This window comes from Labrus mixtus, chromosome 21 (assembly GCF_963584025.1).
Source record: "Labrus mixtus chromosome 21, fLabMix1.1, whole genome shotgun sequence".
In the NCBI taxonomy this organism is placed as follows: Eukaryota; Metazoa; Chordata; class Actinopteri; order Labriformes; family Labridae; genus Labrus; species Labrus mixtus.
Window position 1 is genome coordinate 19,260,677 of NC_083632.1, and position 22,089 is coordinate 19,282,765.

The 22,089-nt window shown below is 40.8% G+C and overlaps 2 protein-coding genes across 2 annotated transcripts in view; both read left to right on the top strand.

Annotated features, from left to right (window-relative positions):
- The window catches only part of LOC132955932 (dynein axonemal heavy chain 1-like), a 29,068-nt gene extending 19,704 nt beyond the window's left edge, over positions 1-9,364 (top strand). The window contains 20 exon segments of the mRNA XM_061029022.1: positions 346-471; positions 655-774; positions 1,130-1,279; positions 1,387-1,547; positions 1,797-2,022; positions 2,131-2,326; positions 2,461-2,612; positions 2,737-2,933; positions 3,022-3,166; positions 3,459-3,617; positions 4,263-4,394; positions 4,504-4,674; positions 4,779-4,958; positions 5,875-6,051; positions 6,321-6,491; positions 6,588-6,718; positions 7,687-7,831; positions 8,172-8,378; positions 8,607-8,841; positions 9,204-9,364. Coding sequence (XP_060885005.1) covers positions 346-471; positions 655-774; positions 1,130-1,279; positions 1,387-1,547; positions 1,797-2,022; positions 2,131-2,326; positions 2,461-2,612; positions 2,737-2,933; positions 3,022-3,166; positions 3,459-3,617; positions 4,263-4,394; positions 4,504-4,674; positions 4,779-4,958; positions 5,875-6,051; positions 6,321-6,491; positions 6,588-6,718; positions 7,687-7,831; positions 8,172-8,378; positions 8,607-8,841; positions 9,204-9,325 — 3,303 coding nt within the window. The 3' untranslated portion in view covers positions 9,326-9,364.
- Positions 9,365-20,133: 10,769 nt separating this feature from the next.
- Positions 20,134-21,915, top strand: LOC132955933 (growth/differentiation factor 2-like). The gene is made up of 2 exons (XM_061029023.1): positions 20,134-20,482; positions 21,515-21,915. The coding sequence occupies exons 1-2, from the start codon at positions 20,134-20,136 to the stop codon at positions 21,913-21,915; spliced, it is 750 nt and encodes a 249-aa protein (XP_060885006.1).
- Positions 21,916-22,089: the final 174 nt, after the last annotated feature.

Here is a 22,089-nt window from a genome sequence, read left to right on the forward strand (position 1 = left end):
TGATTAGAAAGTTGAAAGTTGCATTTATTTTATAGATACATGTATCGTATCATAAATGACTGAATATGATTCATTTAATTCAGTGATTGTTGACTAGTCAAAAGTAAGTTTTGATAAGTTCCTTTCTGCCTGTTGACATAACTCAAGCTAAAACTTGATTAAACCAGAAATCTGAACCTTACTGATTGATACTGTTGGAGACAAAAGTACAAGTGTAGATTTTTGTTGGAAAGGCCTTGTGTGTGACTGTCTCTGTGTGGCCCTTGACTTACAGTACATATATTTGTGCTCAACAGTTCAGCATTATTGCATGATTTCATAAAGGTTCATTTGTTGTGTGTTTAGGGAGAGTACAGGGCAGCCATGGCAGAGGAGTGGCTGATTTGTTTCAAAGAGCTAAGTGTCCCGCACACTGAAGAACCAAACCTGATCAGCACTCTTGGAGATCCAGTCAAGATCCGTTCCTGGCAGGTTAGAAACAAGCTTTCATGATCTGACTTTCAGGGTCTACACTTCTTAAGACCGATCTTAACTGTTACATGAGAATAAGAATAGTCAGACCATCAGGCTGACTGGTATGTGCTTTTAGACCCTAATTAACTAGGCTATTTTCTTTTATCACACATTTGAACACTGTCATTTCTATGTGCATAGATATCAGGATTGCCAAAAGATAACCATTCAGTGGAGAATGGTGTGATTACGCAGTACTCTCTGCGCTGGGCACTCTTCATTGATCCTCAGGGACAAGCAAACACATGGATCAAAACTATGGTGAGAACACTTTTCTGTTGATCAGACCGAGACTGCAGAGGGTGCCAGTGAGACAAAAAACTCATCAAAGACACCACATCAAGATTTTAATTCATCCCTTCCCACCACATGTGAACCTTATTCACCACTATCAACAAATGAAAAAGCAGACTATGCAGATGCTAAATATGATATACAAGGTTCAGTACAAACACGGGTGCCTGCTTTGGTTGTGTATTGTTGTTTTTTTGTCTCTTACTCACATCATCCACAACTACTATGGAAAGCCTCTTTATATCTGAAGTTTTATTTTATGCACCGTTCATTCATTCTTGTTTCCACTGTTCATTCATTCTTGCTTCCTTTCATGATGCAGGAGCGAGACAATGGATTGGAGGCTATGAAGCTTAGTGACCAGGACTTCCTACGCAGTCTGGAGAACGCCATTTGCTTTGGGAAACCCTGCGTCCTGGAGAATGTAGGAGAGGAGTTGGATCCAGCCCTAGAACCTGTCTTGTTGCAACAGGTAAATACACACACATATGTTCCAAATAATCATTACCCATATTGTATGTTAGCGTTATGCAAATATCTACCATATACTGATCTGTTATGCCCATTTTGGGCCTGTAGACATTTAAGCAGCAGGGCAATACAGTGCTGAAGCTGGGCGACTCAGTCATCCCTTACCATGAAGACTTCAAGATGTACATTACCACCAAGCTACCTAACCCACACTACTCTCCAGAAGTTTCCACCAATGTCACCCTTATAAACTTCACTCTATCACCCAGGTATGCATTTTCAGACAAAAGCTAAATGTATTTCTTCATAATATTGATCTTATTTTGGTAGGTACTTCTGTCTGTGCCACATGTATGTATTTGTAATGATGCTATTTAAACAAGCTCCCTAAATTTGTGCTTATGTATTAATGCTTGATAAAAGATTTGGTAGATCAACAACAATGGTTGTGACTGTTTTCGGGACAGAAAACCCTTGTTTTTTCAGATCCAAGTTTAAGTTTTTTTGTATATTTACAGTGGTCTAGAGGACCAGCTGCTGGGTCAGGTTGTGGCTGAGGAACGTCCAGACCTTGAGGAGGCTAAGAACCAGCTGATCGTCAGCAATGCTCAGATGAAACAGGAGCTAAAAGAAATTGAGGATGAGATTCTGTTCCGTCTGAGCTCCACAGAAGGAAACCCTGTGGACAATGAAGAGCTCATCCAAGTCTTGGAGGCTTCCAAGATTAAAGCAGGAGAGATCAAGGTCAGTTCGTCCTTTTTATTTATTTTCAGTGCTATCCCAAAACAACCTCATGTATGACACCTTTGCCATCAAATAAATAATCCACTTTTTACACAATTATTTGGGCAGGCTAAAGTGATAGCAGCAGAGCAGACAGAGAAGGACATTGATGCCACACGTTTGGAGTATGTGCCAGTGGCTGTGCGCACACAGATCCTCTTCTTCTGTGTATCTGACCTGTCCAATGTAGACCCCATGTACCAGTACTCTCTGGAGTGGTTCCTTCGGATCTTCATGGCTGGCATTGCAAACTCTGAAAGAGCAGGTAGTGAGATATTATCATAGTACACTTTACTTGGAGAAGTTATGAATCATTCTGAAACAAGAATTTGCAGGTAAAAAAAAACAGAAGTGGTCTCACCAGCTAAAACTGACTTTGTCTCAACATGTCTTTCACAGACACGGTGGAGAAGAGAATCGAAAACATCAATGAATTTTTCACCTTCAGCCTGTACAGCAACGTGTGCCGCAGCTTGTTTGAGAAGCACAAACTTATGTTTGCCTTCCTCCTTTGCACTCGCATCATGATGAATGATAACAAAATTAATATGGTGAGTCACAGAATAATTTGCTGTCTCTCACTCCTCTCCTTCATTTCCTGTAAGAACCCATGCAACACATTAGTCAGTTTATTGTAAGGAAATTTGATGAGTGTGGTTCGTCTCCCTGTGGCAGGCTGAGTGGCGCTACCTGCTATCAGGAGGGATGCCGATGCAAGAGCTGACTAACCCTGCAGTGAGTTGGCTGTCAGATCGAGCCTGGCGGGACATTCTTGGCCTCAGTGCTCTGGACAACTTCAGCAACCTGGCAGAGAGCTTCCCCGAACATCTTCAGGGTTTCAAGAGAATTTTTGATAGCAACCACCCTCACAGGTGCTCGCTTGTTACCCTCATTTGTTCTGTGCAGAAGCTGTCATACTGTCTCTAACATGGTGTGCATGGAACTTTGTTTTTGACAAAGGGAGCCCCTGCCAGGCGAGTGGGACACAGAGCTGGACTCATTCCAGAGGCTGTTGGTCCTCCGCTGTCTGAGGGCTGACTGTCTCGTTCAAGGCCTGCAGGACTACGTATCAGCTCAGCTGGGACAACGCTTCATAGAACCTCAGGTAGAACACCTGTCCTTACTCTTCCTGCCTTCCTTACTTTTATGTAAAAAAAACAGTTCCAATGTTTGCTGAAACACACAGCTATTTTCATACATTTGACATTGAGCACCCAGAAGTGTCGTAAAGTTCAATTTTGTAAGAGTTTGCTGTGGTGTAAACTTTGTTTAATAAGTAAAGAATTTACTTTGCAAACCTGGCTGGTCTAAAAATGATAGCTGGCTTTATGGCTTGTAACTTCAATAACTAGTATATAATAAGTAACTTTGTAATTTTTCCCATCTCTCTCCAACAGACTTCAGACCTGGCTGTGGTCTTCAAGGATTCCTCCCTCTCCACTCCCCTCATCTTTGTGTTGTCCCCTGGCACTGATCCTGCAGCTGATCTTTACAAGTTTGCCGACGTCATGCAGTTCTCAAAGAAAATGAGTGCCATCTCTCTGGGTCAGGGCCAGGTCAGTGCCAGGGGGGATGCCTTGGATTTCTTTCTCTTTCTCTGACACTCTTCTCTGTCTGACCCTGGAGGAAATCACTTTCTCACAGAACCAGGCCATTCTCCTTTGTCTTGTTAAGAATGGCCACACTGGTGCTAATTGTTTCCCCTATTTGTGACCATAGCCAGGGACACTGTAATGTTCTTTTTTTACACATGGTAGATTTCATCACCCCACTACAACCTTTGTGATAATTGCTGACTCAACTGCCAAACCTGAAGCGTAGGAACCAGCCAAACATGTTCACAGCAACACGCTGTCCCTGTGACTGTTTAATACATGTCAGTGTGTTTGTTACATGTCTTCCAATTATTTGAGCCCAAATTGCTGTTTCACGCTTGGCACTTGCAATACCCTGTCCAAAATTTCTGTCTGCATCAAACTAAGCACTCCAACTTCCTGAAAGTTTCTTAGAAGATCAAACTGGTTATTGTTAGATGAGCTGAATCTATGCTGCCTGCTGCTTAAATAAGGATCACACTTTAAGGAACTTGGATTTTACATATCAAATTAGAGGCTTACGCCTTACTTAGTAGTTTTTAGCACAGCTCTTGTTGTTGTCTTCACGTCTACCTTCTTTCTTCTTCTGCTGCTTGTCTGACTTAGGGCCCCTGGGCTGAGCTCATGATGCACGCTGCAATGAAACAAGGTCATTGGGTCTTCTTCCAGAACTGTCACCTGGCTCCCAGCTGGATGCCCTCCCTGGAGAGACTCATTGAGAACATCGACCCAACAAAGGTCAGAACATCTGCATATGTATAATGCACACCCAGGTAATACTGTATGTTAGACAAACCTTTACTGACTTTACTGATGGGCACCACATTTATCTTAAACTATCAAACAGGTGCACAAGGACTTCCGTCTGTGGCTCACAAGTCTCCCCAGCAACAAGTTCCCCGTCTCCATTCTCCAAAATGGATCAAAGATGACCATCGAGCCTCCCAGGGGAATCAAGGCCAATCTGCAGAAAACCTACCTGAGACTCACCAATGACTTTATCACCTCTTCAACCAAAGTCCTGACTCACAGTCCTACTTTTTAAATTGACTTTTTATTACACGACCTGCTATGAAAACTATGTCCAATTATGTCTTCTGTATTCCTCTCTGTTCTTTTCAGGTGGCACACTTGAAGTCTTTGCTCCTTTCTCTGTGTCTCTTCCATGGAATTTCTCTTGAGAGAAGGAAGTTTGGTCCATTAGGCTTTAACATTCCCTACGAGTTCACAGACGGAGACCTGAATATCTGCATCAGCCAACTCAAAATGTTCCTGGACGAGTATCAGGACACCCCATTCAAGGTGGGGGAGAGTTTATATTTCATTACAACCAATCAATAACAAATCTAAAGCCGCACGATTTAAACAGTGTTTTTATTTTCTTTGTCTTTTTTTGTCCCTCTTTCTGTTTTATCGTCATCACTTTAATCCTGTCCCAGTAATTCTTCATTTTCACTACATATCCATTGCTGTTCTGGCAGTAGGCATCATGAACTTTCCAATGAAAATAACCTTCTGGCTCACCCTCTGCTACTTCATATTAACTGTCTAAGCAACTCCCACCAAATGTAGAACCTAAATTGCACTCCAGCCACTGTCACAACAAAACTGTCTTATCCACTGTGCTGGTTATGTCACACTTAGAGGACAGAAACACTGACGTCTGATCAATACACACGTGTAAAAAAAGCGGAAAAAAGTAGCAACTGGTGTGTTCTGTACACCGTTTGTGGTCTCAGCCCCACGTGGCGAGGAGAGTGAGTGAGAGAAAGAGAGAGAGAGAGCTGCCACTAACAGACACATGGAAGCTTGATGATGCAGTTTTTGCTCGGGGGCTGTGATTGGCTAGTGTTGTGCAAGCTAACCCTGATCGTTTTCTGTTGTTTAAAAAGCAATAATACAAAGGGGCAGGAGCTCACAGACTCAGATCAGATCAGCATTTATTTAAAGGAAACTTTTAATTTAATATTGTTAATAATGTGCAAAGATCAAAATTTGTTATTGGAATAATGTTTCCCACTGTAGCTTTAATTGCTAATGTACTTTTTTTCTTCTGATCACTGTGGAGAACTGATGTGTGAGCTTACTTCTGTAAGCTCACACATCAGAGAGAAAGAGAGAGAGAGAGCTTACAGTCCTTTGTAAGTTTCAGAAGTTTTTGTTTTAACCAGAGAATGTGTGTTACTGCTTGTTTATATGTCTGTCTTCTCCTGTCCAGGTACTAAGATACACTGCTGGAGAGATCAACTATGGCGGCCGTGTGACAGATGACTGGGACAGACGATGTTTGCTCAGTGTGTTGGAGGATTTCTACTCTCCCAATGTGCTTGTTGAAGAACACAACTACTCTTCATCTGGAGTCTACAGGCAGATTGACACAAATCTGGATATCAAGGTCAGATAAAGTCCTAAGACCTCGAAAGATTGTAATACAAGACATGCATTTGACTTCACCTTTGTCTAGCATCAGTTTGTTGCACCCCTGATTGGCTCACTGGTCAGGATAGATCACTTTGACTGAAAATCACAGGCTGTAGTATGTGAAGTATCTCAGTTAAATCCAAGCACAAAACGTCTGTACTGCTGAACCTCAAACTAATTGATGACAATTACTATCAGCAGTTACTATCAGTATGTGACCTCACATGGTAAATCTTACCCTAGGGTTACTTGTCATACATCCGTGGTTTGCCCATCAACGATTCACCGGAGATCTTTGGTCTCCATGACAACGCTAACATCAGTTTTGCCCAGAATGAGACTTTTGCCCTGCTGGGAACCGTGGTTCGTCTCCAGCCTAGAACTGCCTCTGCTGGGGGAAAAACTCATGAGGAGGTACAAAAATACATTGATGAAGGAGTTTTAGTACAACTTGCATAATTAAAATGACATGTTGTGCTTCATGGATGATCGTCCTCTTTTGTTCTCTAGATAGTGGAGGAGATAGTGGCAGACATCGTTGTAAAGATCCCACAGCCTTTCAGTGTTCAGGAGGTGATGGAAAAGTACCCGGTCCTCTATGAAGAGTCCATGAACACAGTGCTCATGCAGGAGGTCATCAGGTAACACAACAGGCTGTACTATTAGATAACAACATAAAACACACATTGATGCTCTGCACCCACTTAAGACCAAGCTTTTATAACTTGCTTTTAACACTGTTCAACACATTTTTAATGATTTAAAATAGTATGATCGTTTTAAATGCAGACAAAACCAAAGTCATGATGTTTTCAAAAAAATATAAACCCTCTAACCTCCCTTCGATCTCCACCTCTCATGGTACACAAATTGAGTCTGTATGGAGCGACAGATATCTTGGTATTTTAATTAATGAGTCTCTTTCTTTTACTCCTCACATTCAGCAGCTGGTAAACAGGTTAAAGCTGAAACCGGGATTCTACTTTAGAATCAAAATTTGCCCCTCTTTTCAATCTAAGAAGAGGTTGTTTGCTGCACTGTCTATTGCTTCAAGTCCCGTGGGTTAGCTCTGAACTTGGAAAATCCGTTTTTAGCTATTTTGCTCCAAAAATGTGGAATCATTTACATCCCACTCTCTTGTTTCTCTTGGACAAATTAAGACAATTATCTCAATCCACTTTACCACAGTGTGTGATTGTTTCTTTCTATCTCGACATCATTGCAAATGAGGGAAAACCTCAATAATTTTCGAGGCTTCAATCAAGGTTTGAAATGAAATGTCTGTGCTGGACTACACTGATGTTTTATACATGCACGCCTCCTCACTAAGCTAACATACTATTGATACTGTGTAATATGGAGCTCTGAGGTTCATCACTCATTTTAAATCCCTCTCTCATCACTGTTTTTTGTATGCACATGTTGGATGGACTTCACTTGGACAACAGGCTGTAAAATATGCACAACTTGATCAAACTAATAAACCAAAGTGACGCCCATGTCCAGTTATCTAGATGAAAACTAGACAAACATCAAATGAAAACATGAATAACATGAATCATGAAAACGTCAGTACTAAAGTGGTGCTTGTATCTTTTTTTTCTTTCAGATATAACAAGTTGCTGGAGGTCATCTCGCAGAGTCTGGGTGATATTGTGAAGGCTCTGAATGGTTTAGTGGTGATGTCATCAGAACTGGAGCTTATGGCCAACAGTCTGTTTAACAACCTGGTGCCTGATATGTGGAAAGCTAAGGCAAGACGCACACCACTTTTATGATGCTCTTGGTGATACCAGTGGGCTTATGTTCACTGTTCAAAATTTGAAATCTTACAACTTTTTTTATTTTTTTTATTTAAAAAGAAATAAAAACACAAAATGTCAAAGTACAGACAGCTGCTGCTTGTCTGGAACTGAACCTAAAATATGATCTCCATCTTTGTTTGTTTGCATCATGTTGGAGATATTACTCAGATATTCTACCTTAAGAAGCTTTATAATAAACATTTTGAAAACAGTTCTTTAATTCTGTTACCAATGCAGGATCTTCTTTCTAACAATAAATACCTCTGGTGGTGTGTCTCTCTCACCCTAGGCCTACCCGTCTCTGAAGCCTCTGGCCTCCTGGGTGTCAGATCTGCTCCAGAGGATCAATTTCATGCACAGATGGATCTATAATGGCATTCCACCTGTCTTCTGGATTAGTGGCTTCTTTTTCCCCCAGGCTTTTCTCACCGGAACCCTCCAGAATTATGCCCGTCGCTCGGGCTTCTCCATCGACACTATTGGATTTGACTTTGAGGTGAGACGTAAGCTGTTTATCAGAAAGTCTATCATTTCTACTGTTTCTGTCTCACTGACAAACTTTTGTCAGGTGTATTAACTCTGCACACACATATTTACCACTCTGACTGAGTATATCAAATACTGTAAAGGAAACTGCCAGGTTTTGTGTATTTAAACAATATTTTTATGATTTACGCTGACTTTTCTTGTTTTCCCTTTTCTTTTTGTTTCTTTTCTACCTCAGGTTGTAGTGAAGCCAGTGTCAGAGATAACAGAGAAACCAAGCTCAGGCTGCTATATCCACGGTCTATTCCTGGAGGGTGCTCGCTGGGATAAGCAGGAATGTCAACTCACGGATTCCAGGCCCAAGGAGCTCTACACAGAAATGTCGGTCATCCGGCTCATCCCGGAACCTAACCGCAAACCTCCACCCACTGGGGTCTACGTGTGCCCCATCTATAAGACCCTCACACGTGCTGGTTAGTCTGCGCAATGTCCGATTTAAAAATGTATTCAATGTATTTTCCTTTTGGTAGGGAAATAGGCAACTAAAACTTTTGCTGCATCATTAACACTTTCTTTAGCATGACTTAGTCTCAGGCTTCTCGCTCTTGTGTTTGTGTGTATCTCCTCTCAGTGGTTTTATTACTCACCAAAAATAGACTCCAGTTAGTTTACTGTTTCATGAAGCGTCTAAATGTGCAGCTCTGTGTTTTCCACCCACAGCATGAAGCTGACACCTTCATGTTGGCACATTGGACCGGCAGAGAACTCAGTGCAGTAATGGAAAAATAACTTACTATCTGAATTTTCTCACTAAATGGCTTTGTTTGCTTTGTAGGGACTCTGTCTACAACCGGTCATTCAACCAACTATGTGATTGCAGTGGAGCTGCCTACAGATCAGAGTCAGGGACATTGGATCAAACGGGGAGTGGCCCTCATCTGTGCATTGGACTACTAAACACAAATACACACATTTTTTCTTAAACAAGAAAAAACACCTGTGGTGACTGTGTCTTTATTTTAAAGCCCACATGGTAAAAATGGGAAATGGGCTTGAGTTGTATAGCTCTTTTCTAGTCTTCTGACTACTCCAAGTGCTTGTACACCGCATGTCACACCTACACATTCACACGCTGATGGCAGAGGTTGCTATGTAGCGAGATCATCAGAAGTAACTAATCCCATTCATACACATTCATACGCCGCTGGAAAGTGTCTTGCCTAAGGACACATTGGACATGTTGCTGCAGGAGCTGGGGATCGAACCCTCAATCAAGTCCACTTGAGAGACTATGACCTGTGGTTTAAAAGACTAGAAAAGCACAACTACAAGCTCAAGTCTATTTACCATTTCCTTCTCTGTGACTTTATACATCCACATGGCCTACATCTCCTCCTTTAACGACCGGTTGTAGCTGTTATCAGATGTTGAGAAAAGATTCAGAACCTTTACAGAAATTAAGGATGGTGAAGAAAAACTGATCATAAGAGCAACATCTTCAAGTTACTCTAAAATACATAAGAAAAGTAAAAGAAACACATATTGAGCAAATAAGTCTGGGAAAACATAATCTTATAGCGTATTATTTGTGTAAAAACATTTTATTCTGAAACACGGGGTTACTGTATCCTACTTTATTTAAGTATTCTGTGTTATTAATATTCTGTCTTGAAGATGTTTTGAAAAGTCAAAACTGCTATTTCTCATTATGAATGGTGTTAAAATAAAGTACAAAATGACAGCCAAAGAAAATGGTCAAGTATTAGACAACACATTTTAACCGATCTCTCACACACCTGCTTCAGTAATAATTATGGCAACAGAATGAGAGCCTCAGGCCTTTCCAAATTTCTCATTTGTTCTCGAACTTGACCCAAGTTTCAAGATTTCAAAAACCTCTCAGCAAAGAAATTGGAAATCCTTATCTAGAACTTTGTCTGCAAGACAAAATCTCGAACCCCTGAAGAGAAGAAGACCACCTGACTGAAAAGCTAGGCCTACACAGCTAAACTCACCGGCTGGACCCCCCGTGGAGGAGACCCTGCAGACCAAAGTCAGAGCTGCTGATTGTCACTCACTGTGGTTGAAAAAAGATGAGTATGAGTTTCTGACTGAAATAAAAAAATGAAGTACTCCAAATGCTAATCGTGTTTGAGTGGATTTCATCACTAGTGAAATACTTCTTTTCAACTTTCACTGTATAATATTATTGTATTTTAATCTGGTGCTTGTTCATCATTCTAACATTGTTTTCTTACTCCACCACCATGCTGCTGCCATTCACTGTGTAAGTGATACATACAGGAAGAATGAGCTACTACTTTGGAAAGAAAAAAGTAACACAGAATACTTTAAACCAGCATAGCCTGGTTATTTATGTGATATGACTGATTTACAAATTCAGAGATTATAAATCTGACTAATCATCATTTATTTTTCTCTCCTTTTATCTTACTCGACCTCATGAGTACTAGCTCCTGATTTAGCTCTCACTGTAAGTTTAATTTAACAAAGACAAACCTGTTTATTCATGTAAAAGTAAATTTAATCAATCACATTTTTTTTCCTCATCTTACTCCATCACAGCCAGAGCTCCTGCAGTTCCCTTGTGGTGGTCAAAACAGTAAAACAGGATGGAATACAAGGACAGCAAATTCAGCACATCCATGATTTGCTTGACGGCAAAGATAAAGCAATGACCTCTGACCTGCAGGAGTAGTATGCTGATGATTTTTCTAATACCTAACCTCTCTCTGGACATGTGATTGCTCCAATCGTCAGTGCAAAAGTTAAGGCCTGAGTCGCCGTTGGTGTAGTGGTAAGTTTGCGCGCCCAATGTACAGAGGCTGTTGTCCTGGAACCACACGGCACAGGTTCATATCCTGCCTGTGGCTCCTCTCCCGCATGTCATTCCCACATCTTTCTCTCTCCCTGATTTCTATCCACTGCCCTGTCCCTCAAAAACAATAGAAATTGCAGATCATTTTTTTTCTGGATTCTCTAAATTAATAGTCCATTAGTATAAATTATTTAATATTAACTTATTGTTGAATACAAATGGCTAAGAAATATGTATTTCTTGTTTTCTTCTATTTCATAGATCTGGACTTGATCCTGGATCCCCTGTGATTGGACGTCAACCGAACTACACAAAGCATGTATGTCATCATCTAAACCCAACTGGTTTGTTTTGAATTCAATAAAGCACTCACACATCTTAAGCAGTATTGGTATTTGGTGAATTGATTTCCCTCGAGGGATGTTTGGCTGGTGGAAGATTTTCTAAATGTAATCAGTTGAAAGTGTTCCAAAAATGTGTAGTGGTTAAACTACTCCTAAAAAAGAACATGTTATCAGGAGCCTCTTTTCAACAAGAAGTTACACAGAGTCATCTGGATCACTAACTCTGAACAGATCTATTTAAATCATTACTGCACAGAATGAAAGCATAGAAACAAATCAACAGGTCAGAGGAATCATCACAAATCAGTGAAATTCTTTATTTCAAACATGTATTATATTCAAATGTTATTGCATAGAAATGTTTTGGTACATGCAGTTGTCCCCTGTATAAAGAAAAATAGCATTTCCTCTAGCTTCCCATCATTGAGCCTGATTAAGGATAATACTTTATTGATCCCCAGAGGGGAAATTCGGGAATACAAAATTAAGCATCCCTGGCTGGATGATGGTCTGATGGTTCTCAAAGCTTGTTTGATATGAGCTGCGAAAAACATGGCGTGGACTGAGTGAAAAAACATCCTCATGTTATCTTTGTGTATTTTACACATGATGATGGATCAACCATTTCAAATTTCAATGTTTTTCCTTCCTTGCTGTGAATCCTGGACTGTGGGGATTGTCATGACACACTTGGTCACAACTTCCCACACTTCATAGAATTTGAGTTAAGGTGTTTTTGTTTTTGCATACAGCACATCTGCTATTGATCATGACCTGTAGGATGTGACTCATGAACAGTCCACTCTTTATTATACTATGAAAGTTTGAGTTTGTTTTGTTTATTACAGTTATTTCCAACACATATTGGGTAATACATGAAAAGTTATTGGCTCATCCTTATGAAAGTGTCTTGTAATCATGTCTGTCCTTTATTACACTTTTTGTTTTAGCAGGATTTTGTCAGAGGACAACAATATAAGATTTAGAGTTGTGAAAATCACAATCCCATGAGTTGCAGGCTGGATGAGAAAAATGGTGACAGTCATGCTCCACAAAAACTTTGCTGCAAGGACAAAGTGTCTTACATAAAGAACAATATTAAAAACACAATGATTTATTCCATCCTTCCTTAAATCTCCAAACCAACAAAGCTCACTGGACACTAAACATAACATACGTCCTGCTCCTTTAAGGCGACCGCATAGTGGCTGTTGAGAAATATGACTTGACTGTAGGTGGGTGGTGCTTAAATCAGCAGTGACAGTGACTGGCCATGTGAACACAACCACAGGACTCCTGATGAACGGGAAGCTGAGCTCACCAGGATCAACAGAAAATCCCCACTGTTGCTGTCTCCTCCACATTCTGACTGGAATTATCCTTTTGAGACTTTCAGATGTTTACTGTCTTTGGATTTCTATGAAGAGACATATTTGACAAAGAATACTTCTTAGGTAGATGGACAAATATTTAAGTCGGATGAGAATGAATAGTTATTAAGTTGTTCAAACAATGTTATTGGTTTTCTGTGCTACACTCTAGGTTCATTTGGATTAATCTCTGGAGTCTGTGGCGCCAGGACAAGCAGACGCACCAGCGGTTTCTCCCTCGCAGCTTTACAAAATTACCGGAGGACAGCAGGAGTCATCGCATTGATTGACTCACGCTTTCTTCCTCTGCTGGTAAAAACAAGCCGGTGTGACCATGCTGCAAAATGAAAACGAAAAGGACAAACCGCTGCAGGCGCCGAAGGCTGAACCTGAACCCGACTCCCCGGTCAAAGTGACACAGACAAGTATCCAACAAGTTTTAAATTACGTATTTTGCTAAATTCACGCTTCAGCTGAGGACTTTTATCACCTTGATAAAAAGACTCCCTGAAACACACAAGATCCAAAGAACCAACTTCCGAAATGAAAATGTAAGAATTGAACTGTTTGACGAGCTCCGGTGTTAATGATGCAGAGCTCAGTCTGTAGGGACTTGGGTTGGGAACCGGAGGGTCGCCGGTTCAAGTCCCAGTGCGGACCAAATATGGAAGTTGGTCTGGTAGCTGGAGAGGTGCCAGATCGCTTCCTGAGCACTGCCGAGGTGCCCTTGAGCAAGGCACCAAACCCCCTCCCCACCACCATCAGTTCAGGAGCGCCCGTCACTCTGACATCTCTCCATTAGTGCATGTCCAGAGGATCCTGTTTGTGCATGTGTGTATACTTCAGCCTATGTGTGTGTTCATGACTTACAGAGTGTAAAAACAGAATTTCCCCTTGCAGGGATCAATAAAGTAAATCTTAATCTTAATCTTAATGACTAGCTAAAACTGGACTGTAGCCTATCCGGTCTGTTCCTATATCAAATTATCAAATATGAAAAGGCCTATAGCCTAATATAAATCATTTGTTTAAAATATTCAAACTCCGAGCTGTGTTGGAGGCAAACAGAGTTATTCACAAATTAGCCAATTAGCAATCAAAATATAGCTTACTTCATTTTGTGTAAAACCCATCGGCTATCTAGAATAAATCTGAATGCAAATAACCCCCTTTATTCTAAAATGATGCTTTACACACAGTGAAGAGTGTTGTGAATCTTACATTTTGTAGTCTAATTTAACAAAATAATCTTTAATAAAACCTTAAATATCTTAAGAAAACAGTATCTGCAAGTCTCCTGATTTTAATATTAAATATAGGCTATAGAACATAATTGAAGTGTTGCATTTAAAAGATCGGCCTAGCTATTCATTTTCTAATAAATTGAGAGTAAAAGTATTACACATTTTTCACTTCACATTTTGATTCATAGGCTATAAGCAAAGTAATATATCATCTTTACTTAAAACACAGTTTAAACACAAATGATTAACTTTGACAATATAATCTTTAGATCAACATGTGTCACATTCTTTCTCTGCATCAACAAAGATTTCTTTAGGCTCCTGCAGTCTTTTTCAAATATTGAACACAATAATTTTACAACAATAACACAACACTCATCTCAGATCTAGAAATCCTAAGATAATGTCCCTTTAAAATAGTTGATGTGAACATTCATTATACCCATTTTGTGTTTATATATTGAGATTACTACATCTGGAGCTAGTTATTCCCACACATTAAAACCTGAACACACTGGAGGTAAGTGATGGTCCAGCAGCTCATGCTCGGTGTGTTATTCTGAGGATGAATTCAAAGGACTGACAGACTGCTGAAAATATTCATTTTCTACAGGAGGCTTATATTTTGGAGAAGATTGTTCATCATTCAGTGTTTGCATTTATTGTATGTGAAGCCTTTGTGTGTCTGTTTTGTTGCAGTGTGGTGCGCCTCACCTTCAGGACCACGACCATTATCAGACCAGGAGGATCTCAGCACGCCAGGCGGAGAGAAAGCCCCGAGCTTTCAGTCGCTGTTCATGCTGCAGGAACCACCAGGTAACACTTTTGATTTTCTCATTTTGGAACAAAAAGTCCCAGATGTTATAAATATAACCCTCAGCAGATAGATAACTGATAGTATAATAATAAACACAAAGTGGACTATATTTTCAAAATTGGTTTTAAATGGGGAAGTTTATTGCACAGACTTAAACAAGACTTTCATATTATTAATCTCAATGTCATCTACACTTGATCTCCAAAAGTCGTATTCCTTAAAAATGTTACATTTGTGACCTCATGTCAAGTTATTCTGAATTCAATTCTTGGAAACCATTAAACGTAAACTTTGTCAGGTTATCTCCAGACGTACTTGATCTAAAGTTGTTCATATAATGATACCTAAATCTGTTTTTAAATGAAATATTGCAAAACCATGTCTTTAAGTTCAGTTTTACATACATACTACTCTCTACACATTTAAGAGTGATTCTGCCACAAGGTGGTGCCAAACAAGTCTATCTTTGAATCCACTTCATGGAGTCATATTAGTTTGATATGCAAAATCTGGAGTTCTGATTCAGTTAATGCAACAACAAAAAATTTAAATGATTGATTACACTGGCTTATTACAAGAGTAAAAGTCTAAACACCTCAACCTTATGTTCTTTCAATGATGGACAGCCACATATTTTTCACAATTCATTTCAACATTTCTGCTCTAAGAATGTCTAAATGAATTGGATTGAATTTCACCCTTACTTTTATCAAAATCCAATTGAAATGCATGCTAACTTTCCAACTTGGGTCCAAAGGCCTCAGTCTACCATACCACCTCCTGAGCTGCCTGTCGCCTGGAAAGTGGTCCCCGGTCTCCAGCCTCCCACCGCTCCTCTGCTAGATAACAGCCCACTGAAGATCAACAACTATTCAGTGTCTGAGTACCAGCAGCTCTACCATGCTGTGGTGGATGACATGCTAAGGTATGTTCATGTCACCATCAGGAACATGCCACTATCTATATTCCCATTAGTCATGTTTTTTAATCATATGCACAATCATGATATAAGATATGTCCCCTCCACAGGTTCAAGAGCAGCCGTCCACGTCCTTACAGCCTAGATCTCTGACCTTGTTTGAAGCAGAAGCTGTGGGAGCGTATGGATCGTCCCATGTTCACTGAATCAGTGGATGAGACAGGACTCGTTCATGTGGACGTTTCATACGGGGTTGGAGTTTATCCTCCCCTCCATAATGTGAATATATATGTGGGGAACCACAGCCTGAGGCTCCACCAAGAAAGAGAGTAAAGAACTGATATGAAAGTCTTTACATTAGTCGATACGTTAAGATTTGTAAATATTGTAGTTTTAAGTTCTGTAAATATTGTAGTTTTAAGTTCTGTAAATATTGTAGTTTTAAGTTCTGTAAATATTGTAGTTTTAAGTTCTGTAAATATTGTCATTTTAAGTAGGAGTAAAAAAAAACTCTGAAAAACTTTTAGTACCTGAATAGTCCTCAACCGTTAGCCCTCCTGCCTCCAACCACAAAACTTCTGCAAACCAAACAGCCAGCCTGTCAAACTTCCAACCTGCCTTCAACCTAAAAAAATCAACAATTTCCAACATGTGCCAGTGACTATAACCACCAAACTGCTGCACATGAAAACATCATTTAAGCTCCATCTCCAGCCTCTGCATAAATAGATCAACCTCTGCCACCACCTGCATAATGTTAAAGACGTTTGCCTCCAAGAGAACCAGCAGCCACCTTCACCAGCAGAACGAGGGTGACATACTCCAGCCTCTGCAAAACGCCAGCAGCACCCACCTCCAACTGCAGCATCTGATCCAAATCAGTAGTATCTTTCTCCATCTGCATCCTCTAACAGCAAACCAAGCTGCTGACTCCATCTGCTGCCTCTGCCAACATCTTCAGTTGCTGCCTTCCCGTGCAGCCTCGACAAGAAAACAACATCCTCTACCCTCACATGTGTCATATGAACGACAGCTGCCTCAAAAGCTTTACCTGCAAAGCTTTTGAGGCAGCAACCTGCAACTACCTCCACCAGCAGATTTTTGGCTAACAGTTGTAGCCCCTTCCTCAAACTGAAGCCTGACCTCTCACCAGCAGGAATCTTTAGCCAAATCCACCTGTAGAATGTTTCGGAAAGCTGCAGCCCATGACTCTTACTCCAACATCTGCAAAACACCAACAGTCAGTCACCTCTAACTGCAGCCTCCGACAGAAAACAAAATCCACCTGTACCTCCACCTGTGCTCTATGTCAGACGACTGCCTTACATCTCAAGCAACTGTTGTGAACCAGCAGCCACCGTCGTCTGCATTTTCTTGCTCCTTGTCTAACCTCTGCCAAACACCAAGAGCCCTGACTTCAAGTGAAGGCTCATCCAAAAACATAAGCCTCGACTACGTCCTGCACAGTATTAAAGACAGTTGCAATGTGGTCCGCTGCCTCCCCCTGCTCTAAGTTGCTGAAAGCCAAACACTAACAGAAGCCTCTGCCAAGAAATCACCCCTACCACAAACTGCACATTTGCTAAGTTCCCAAAACAGTATGTTCTTGCAACTTTCAGCTAGCTCCACCTGCATGTTTTTTGCCTTTACTCCAACCTGTCAAACTCTAAGAGACATGGGCTCCATATTTAACCTCTGCTTTAAACCAGCAGCTGTTGTCTCCACCTGTAGCCTCCACAAGCAGTTTCTTTAACTCAGCCTTTTTCATCGCCAGCAACCTGCAGCTGCTTCCTCAACCTGCCGTCTAAACTTCCAATACCTTCAACCCCAACCCTCCTCCAGCACCAGCAGCAGCCTTCACCTGCAGATTGTGTCTGACAGCTGCATGTCTCCACCTGAAGCTTCTGCCAGATAACATACGCCTCTGCCTTCATGATTACTATTTAAAAGGCTGCTGCCTTCAATGGATCATACTCAAGTCTCTTCCAAAACCCAGCTGCCACCACCTTCAACTACAACTTCTGAAGACAACGATTATCTTTTATCTCTGCCACACCAACACCTGCCACCACCTATTGCAGCCGATATCTTCAGCCTACATCTCCAACCTCCAACTCAAGCCTCTGCCAGGACCTGAAGCTGCCTCCACCTGCAGTGTAAGGCAGACACGTGCAGGCCTTTGACTTCAACCTCGGCCAATCAACGACAGCCAGTGGCTTCAAACTACAGCCTTTGCCATCTGCGTCCAGTGTTCCCACCTGCAGCCTCCAATAGCAAATTAAGTTACTCCACCTGTTGCTCTGCCACAAACTCCAGCTGCCGACTCCACCTGCCGGAAAACATGGGTATATATCTCCACTTTCACAACATAAAAGACAGTTGGCTTCAGTGCCTCTTACTGAAGCCTCTGCCATCAAAATTGAGCTGCCTACAGCTCATTCAGTTTGTGACAATTTGTGACTAGCACTTAGAGGTGAAGGCCTCCAACTCCAAGCCATTATCTTGTCTTTTTTTTTTAGCATCTGTCAATCTCCATCTCCAGCCTTTGTACTCATCCATCAGTCACTGTCTCCTTCGGCACAATGTTAAAGACTGTTGCCTAAATGGTCTCAAACTCAAGCCTCCGCCAGCAACATGCAGCCAGCTCCACCTGCAGTTTAAGGGTGACAACTGCTCTTGCCTTGTAAACTCCAACCTCAGGCAAATGCCAGTAGCCACCAACTTCCGCCTCTTATGCATATCTGTATAGCCTCTTCCTCCACCTGCAAACAAAATGCCTCTCCGTGCAACCTTGACTAACTTTTAGCCTCAACCCGAAAACATCGACCTCTACCTTCATCTGTGGAATATGCAGGACAGCTGCTTCAAATGCCTCCAACTGAAGCCTCTGCCAGCAACCTGCAGCAGGTCACATCAGAAATCATTGCAGTTCGGGGCGTATACTGTTCATTCCTCAACTTTTTTTCATTACTGGAAACTAATAGTTGTAGCTCATGTCATAAACACAAACTTCAGCCAAACACCAGCAGCCACTACCACTAACTGGAGCCTCTGTCAGCAATTATCAGTTTTCACCCCCACCTGCAAATTCTCACAGCTGTAGGCCAAATCATCCTCTCCGACCTCAACAACCTCCAACTGCCTCGACATGTGGAACAGTGCCAAAGTATTTTCATCCTTATGATATGGACATGACATAATAAAAATAGCAAGTAAGACTTGAATTCAAAATATGTTTGCCTCTGCTTCTTCTTTTTGACGATGTTGGAAAATGTCCCTTGTTTGGCTAATACCTTTACAGGAGAGGTGAAGTAAAAAAAAAAAATGAGAATGACGTACATTTAAAAAAGAAACTCTTGTACAAATGAGTTTTGATATTTTTTATGATTTGATGATTTGAACTTAAAAAGAGCTCTCTATATATTTACATAGAATCACATGGTAACCAACATCTTCAAATACAAAACTTTGTTAAGCCGCAAATTAAGGCCTTTAAATATTAGAAATGATATAGACTGCAGTCAGGGTAACCATCAGGAACAATGTGTTAACACTCATCTTGGAGTAAGAGCTCAGCCAAATGTGTGCTGAATTGACATTAGAGAATGTTCTCATTCCATTCTCCCCACCATTAAGTTCTGTTCAAGCAAAGAGGAATACAACATTGACAGAGCAGTCATTAAAATAGAACCCTAGATTTATTTACATACGACAAATATAAGGGAAAGATTCACATATTTATTGTACAGTTTTCAGGTTTTCTTTTGTTTAAAAGTACTTTCCTCCCACAGAGCAACAATATCACTGGTAATAAGATAATCAATTACAAGATATGTTACATTTTTATCTTTTCCTAAAGCTGTTCAAACAGTATTTGACTTGGCACAATTTAATTATCGATTGCATGATTTTGTTACCATGACTGCACTATCTTTGAAACTACAAAATATTAGTAGTTTGATGCATAATTTTTAAGAAAAAACCATGCCAGTAGATTTTGTCTTCCCCTTTCATCACTGATTGACTCCACAGAGAGGAACCCTTAAAATTAGCCCATTGAATGCATTTTTATGAAACTCTGTATGAATCAAGCACTGAGTGACTGTATGGGTGTGAGACAAAAATTCCAAGACATGCGGGACTCGGGCCAATGTCCCCAGAAACATTGGCTTTGGTTCGGGCTTCGGGTATGTTGTTCCAGATTAGTGGCTTAGAAAGAGTGCTATTTTAAAATGCAGAGCTCAAGATCATTCCTGTTTCAGGTGTGTTTGAGTCTGGTGGTTTCTGTCTGCTCCTGCACATGTAAACCTCTCTATAATGACATCCAGAGTGACTATGGTGAGGAATTCTACTCTCAGCTGTCAGAGCAGGACCTTCTGGAGGAGGAAGACACTGACGCCAGGATGGCGAACCTCCTGGGAAGCATGAAGGAGAGCTTTTTAAGGAAACTCAACCTGTCGGATGTTCCTCAGGAGCAAAGCAAGATCTACCCTCCTCAGTTCATGATGGAGCTCTACAATAAGTACGCTTCTGACAGCTCAATCCCTCAGTCTGATGTCATACGAAGCTTCACTGTGCAAGGTAAGTGAAGAGGTAACACTTAGAAGAACATAGGTCCAATGTGTAATTATCATCTGTCAATCTAATGAGACGTTGACATGCCAATGACGGCTTTTAACCTTCTTAGCCATCACAGTTATTTAACACAACCTTGATATAAATATTTGGAAATCCTTTTCCACTTACCATTTAGTTTAGGCTATCACTTTTATATCACTTGCCAATGTTATCCATGTTAGACATAGTTGAGTTCTTTGCTTTTACCAATGGGTAATTGGAAAATAAGAAATGGAAAACTTAAAATGAAAATGAGAAACTCCTAAAAATTTGAATGAAAATAAACATCGAGACAAGAATGACAAAACCATTGTCGGTATCCTTGTTCATGGAAACATAAAAAAAAACTCAGATCAAAAACAAGATATGAGAAAACAACCAAAGTTTACTTGTTATTGTGCAAAAACAGAGAATATTGAAATATGTGAATCCATGTCGGCTTCCTTACTTTCCACAATGAAAGTGAGTATTTATCATTGACTGTAAATTCAAGTGGACAAATCCATTGGTTACTGAAGGGGGCTTTGGTAGCCCGTCAATGGCCGTTGCCATGCTGGAAAAGATGTCTCAAAATAGGGGAGGCAGGTCATCAGCCTCGCGACAAACCTTCACACCACGCCGAGCTACGCGCCTTATTATGAAAACTCTTATCCTTCATCAAATCAAACTGGATGAGTCATACAAAAATCCATCCCCTGTACAGTCTGTGCATATAGAGACAATTGCGTTATCTGAACCTGGCTGTAAACATATTAATTAATGCTGTAAAAACTGGCATTTTTTGAACACTAGAGGTTACTGCGCAGCATTGATAAGCCAAACTTGCTAACATTTCCACTTAAAAAATACATTTGGTTTAGCTGATCTGTTATCAGCTCTTGCACACCAATGGCATTCAACCTGCATTACAGAAAGGAAGGGGGCTAGGTAGATCAAACATCAGACTGCCATTTCTTTTTTTTTTAAACCTTTGTCCTCTTTGTATCTCATCAACAGATATCACTCTCTCTGTGACAAATGGCACAAAGTCCAAACACAGGCTGCAGTTCAACATCAGCATTCCCAACCACGAAAAGATCACTACTGCTGAACTACAGCTGTTCTTCACCCCGGAGCCCAGGTCAACGGTCAACTCAAACAGTTTCAGGACCACAGTGAAAGTCTATGAAGTGGATTACAACAATTTCACATCCACAAACCAACTACTGGTGGGCAAAGAGGTGAAAGGCTCGCAGGGCACATGGGAGACCTTTGATGTTACTACAGCCATTCAGAGCTGGATCAAGTTTGGCCATGGAGCAACCGTTTTTGATGTAGTGGTTGATAGGAAGGACTGCAAAACTCCTAGAAGTGGAGAGGAAGGAGTACGCTGCATCAATATGAGCACCTCTGTCTGAGAAAGAGAAGCATGAGGACATGTGACTCACCTATGATGTCATATGAGATGAAAAAATGTCAAATTAGTCTGAATATGTAATAGAGGATGTAAATGTTGGCCTGCCTCTTTGTCTGGTACTTCCATTATTTCAGAAAAAAAAACTCTGGTTCTCTGACTTTCCGACTTTGGTGAT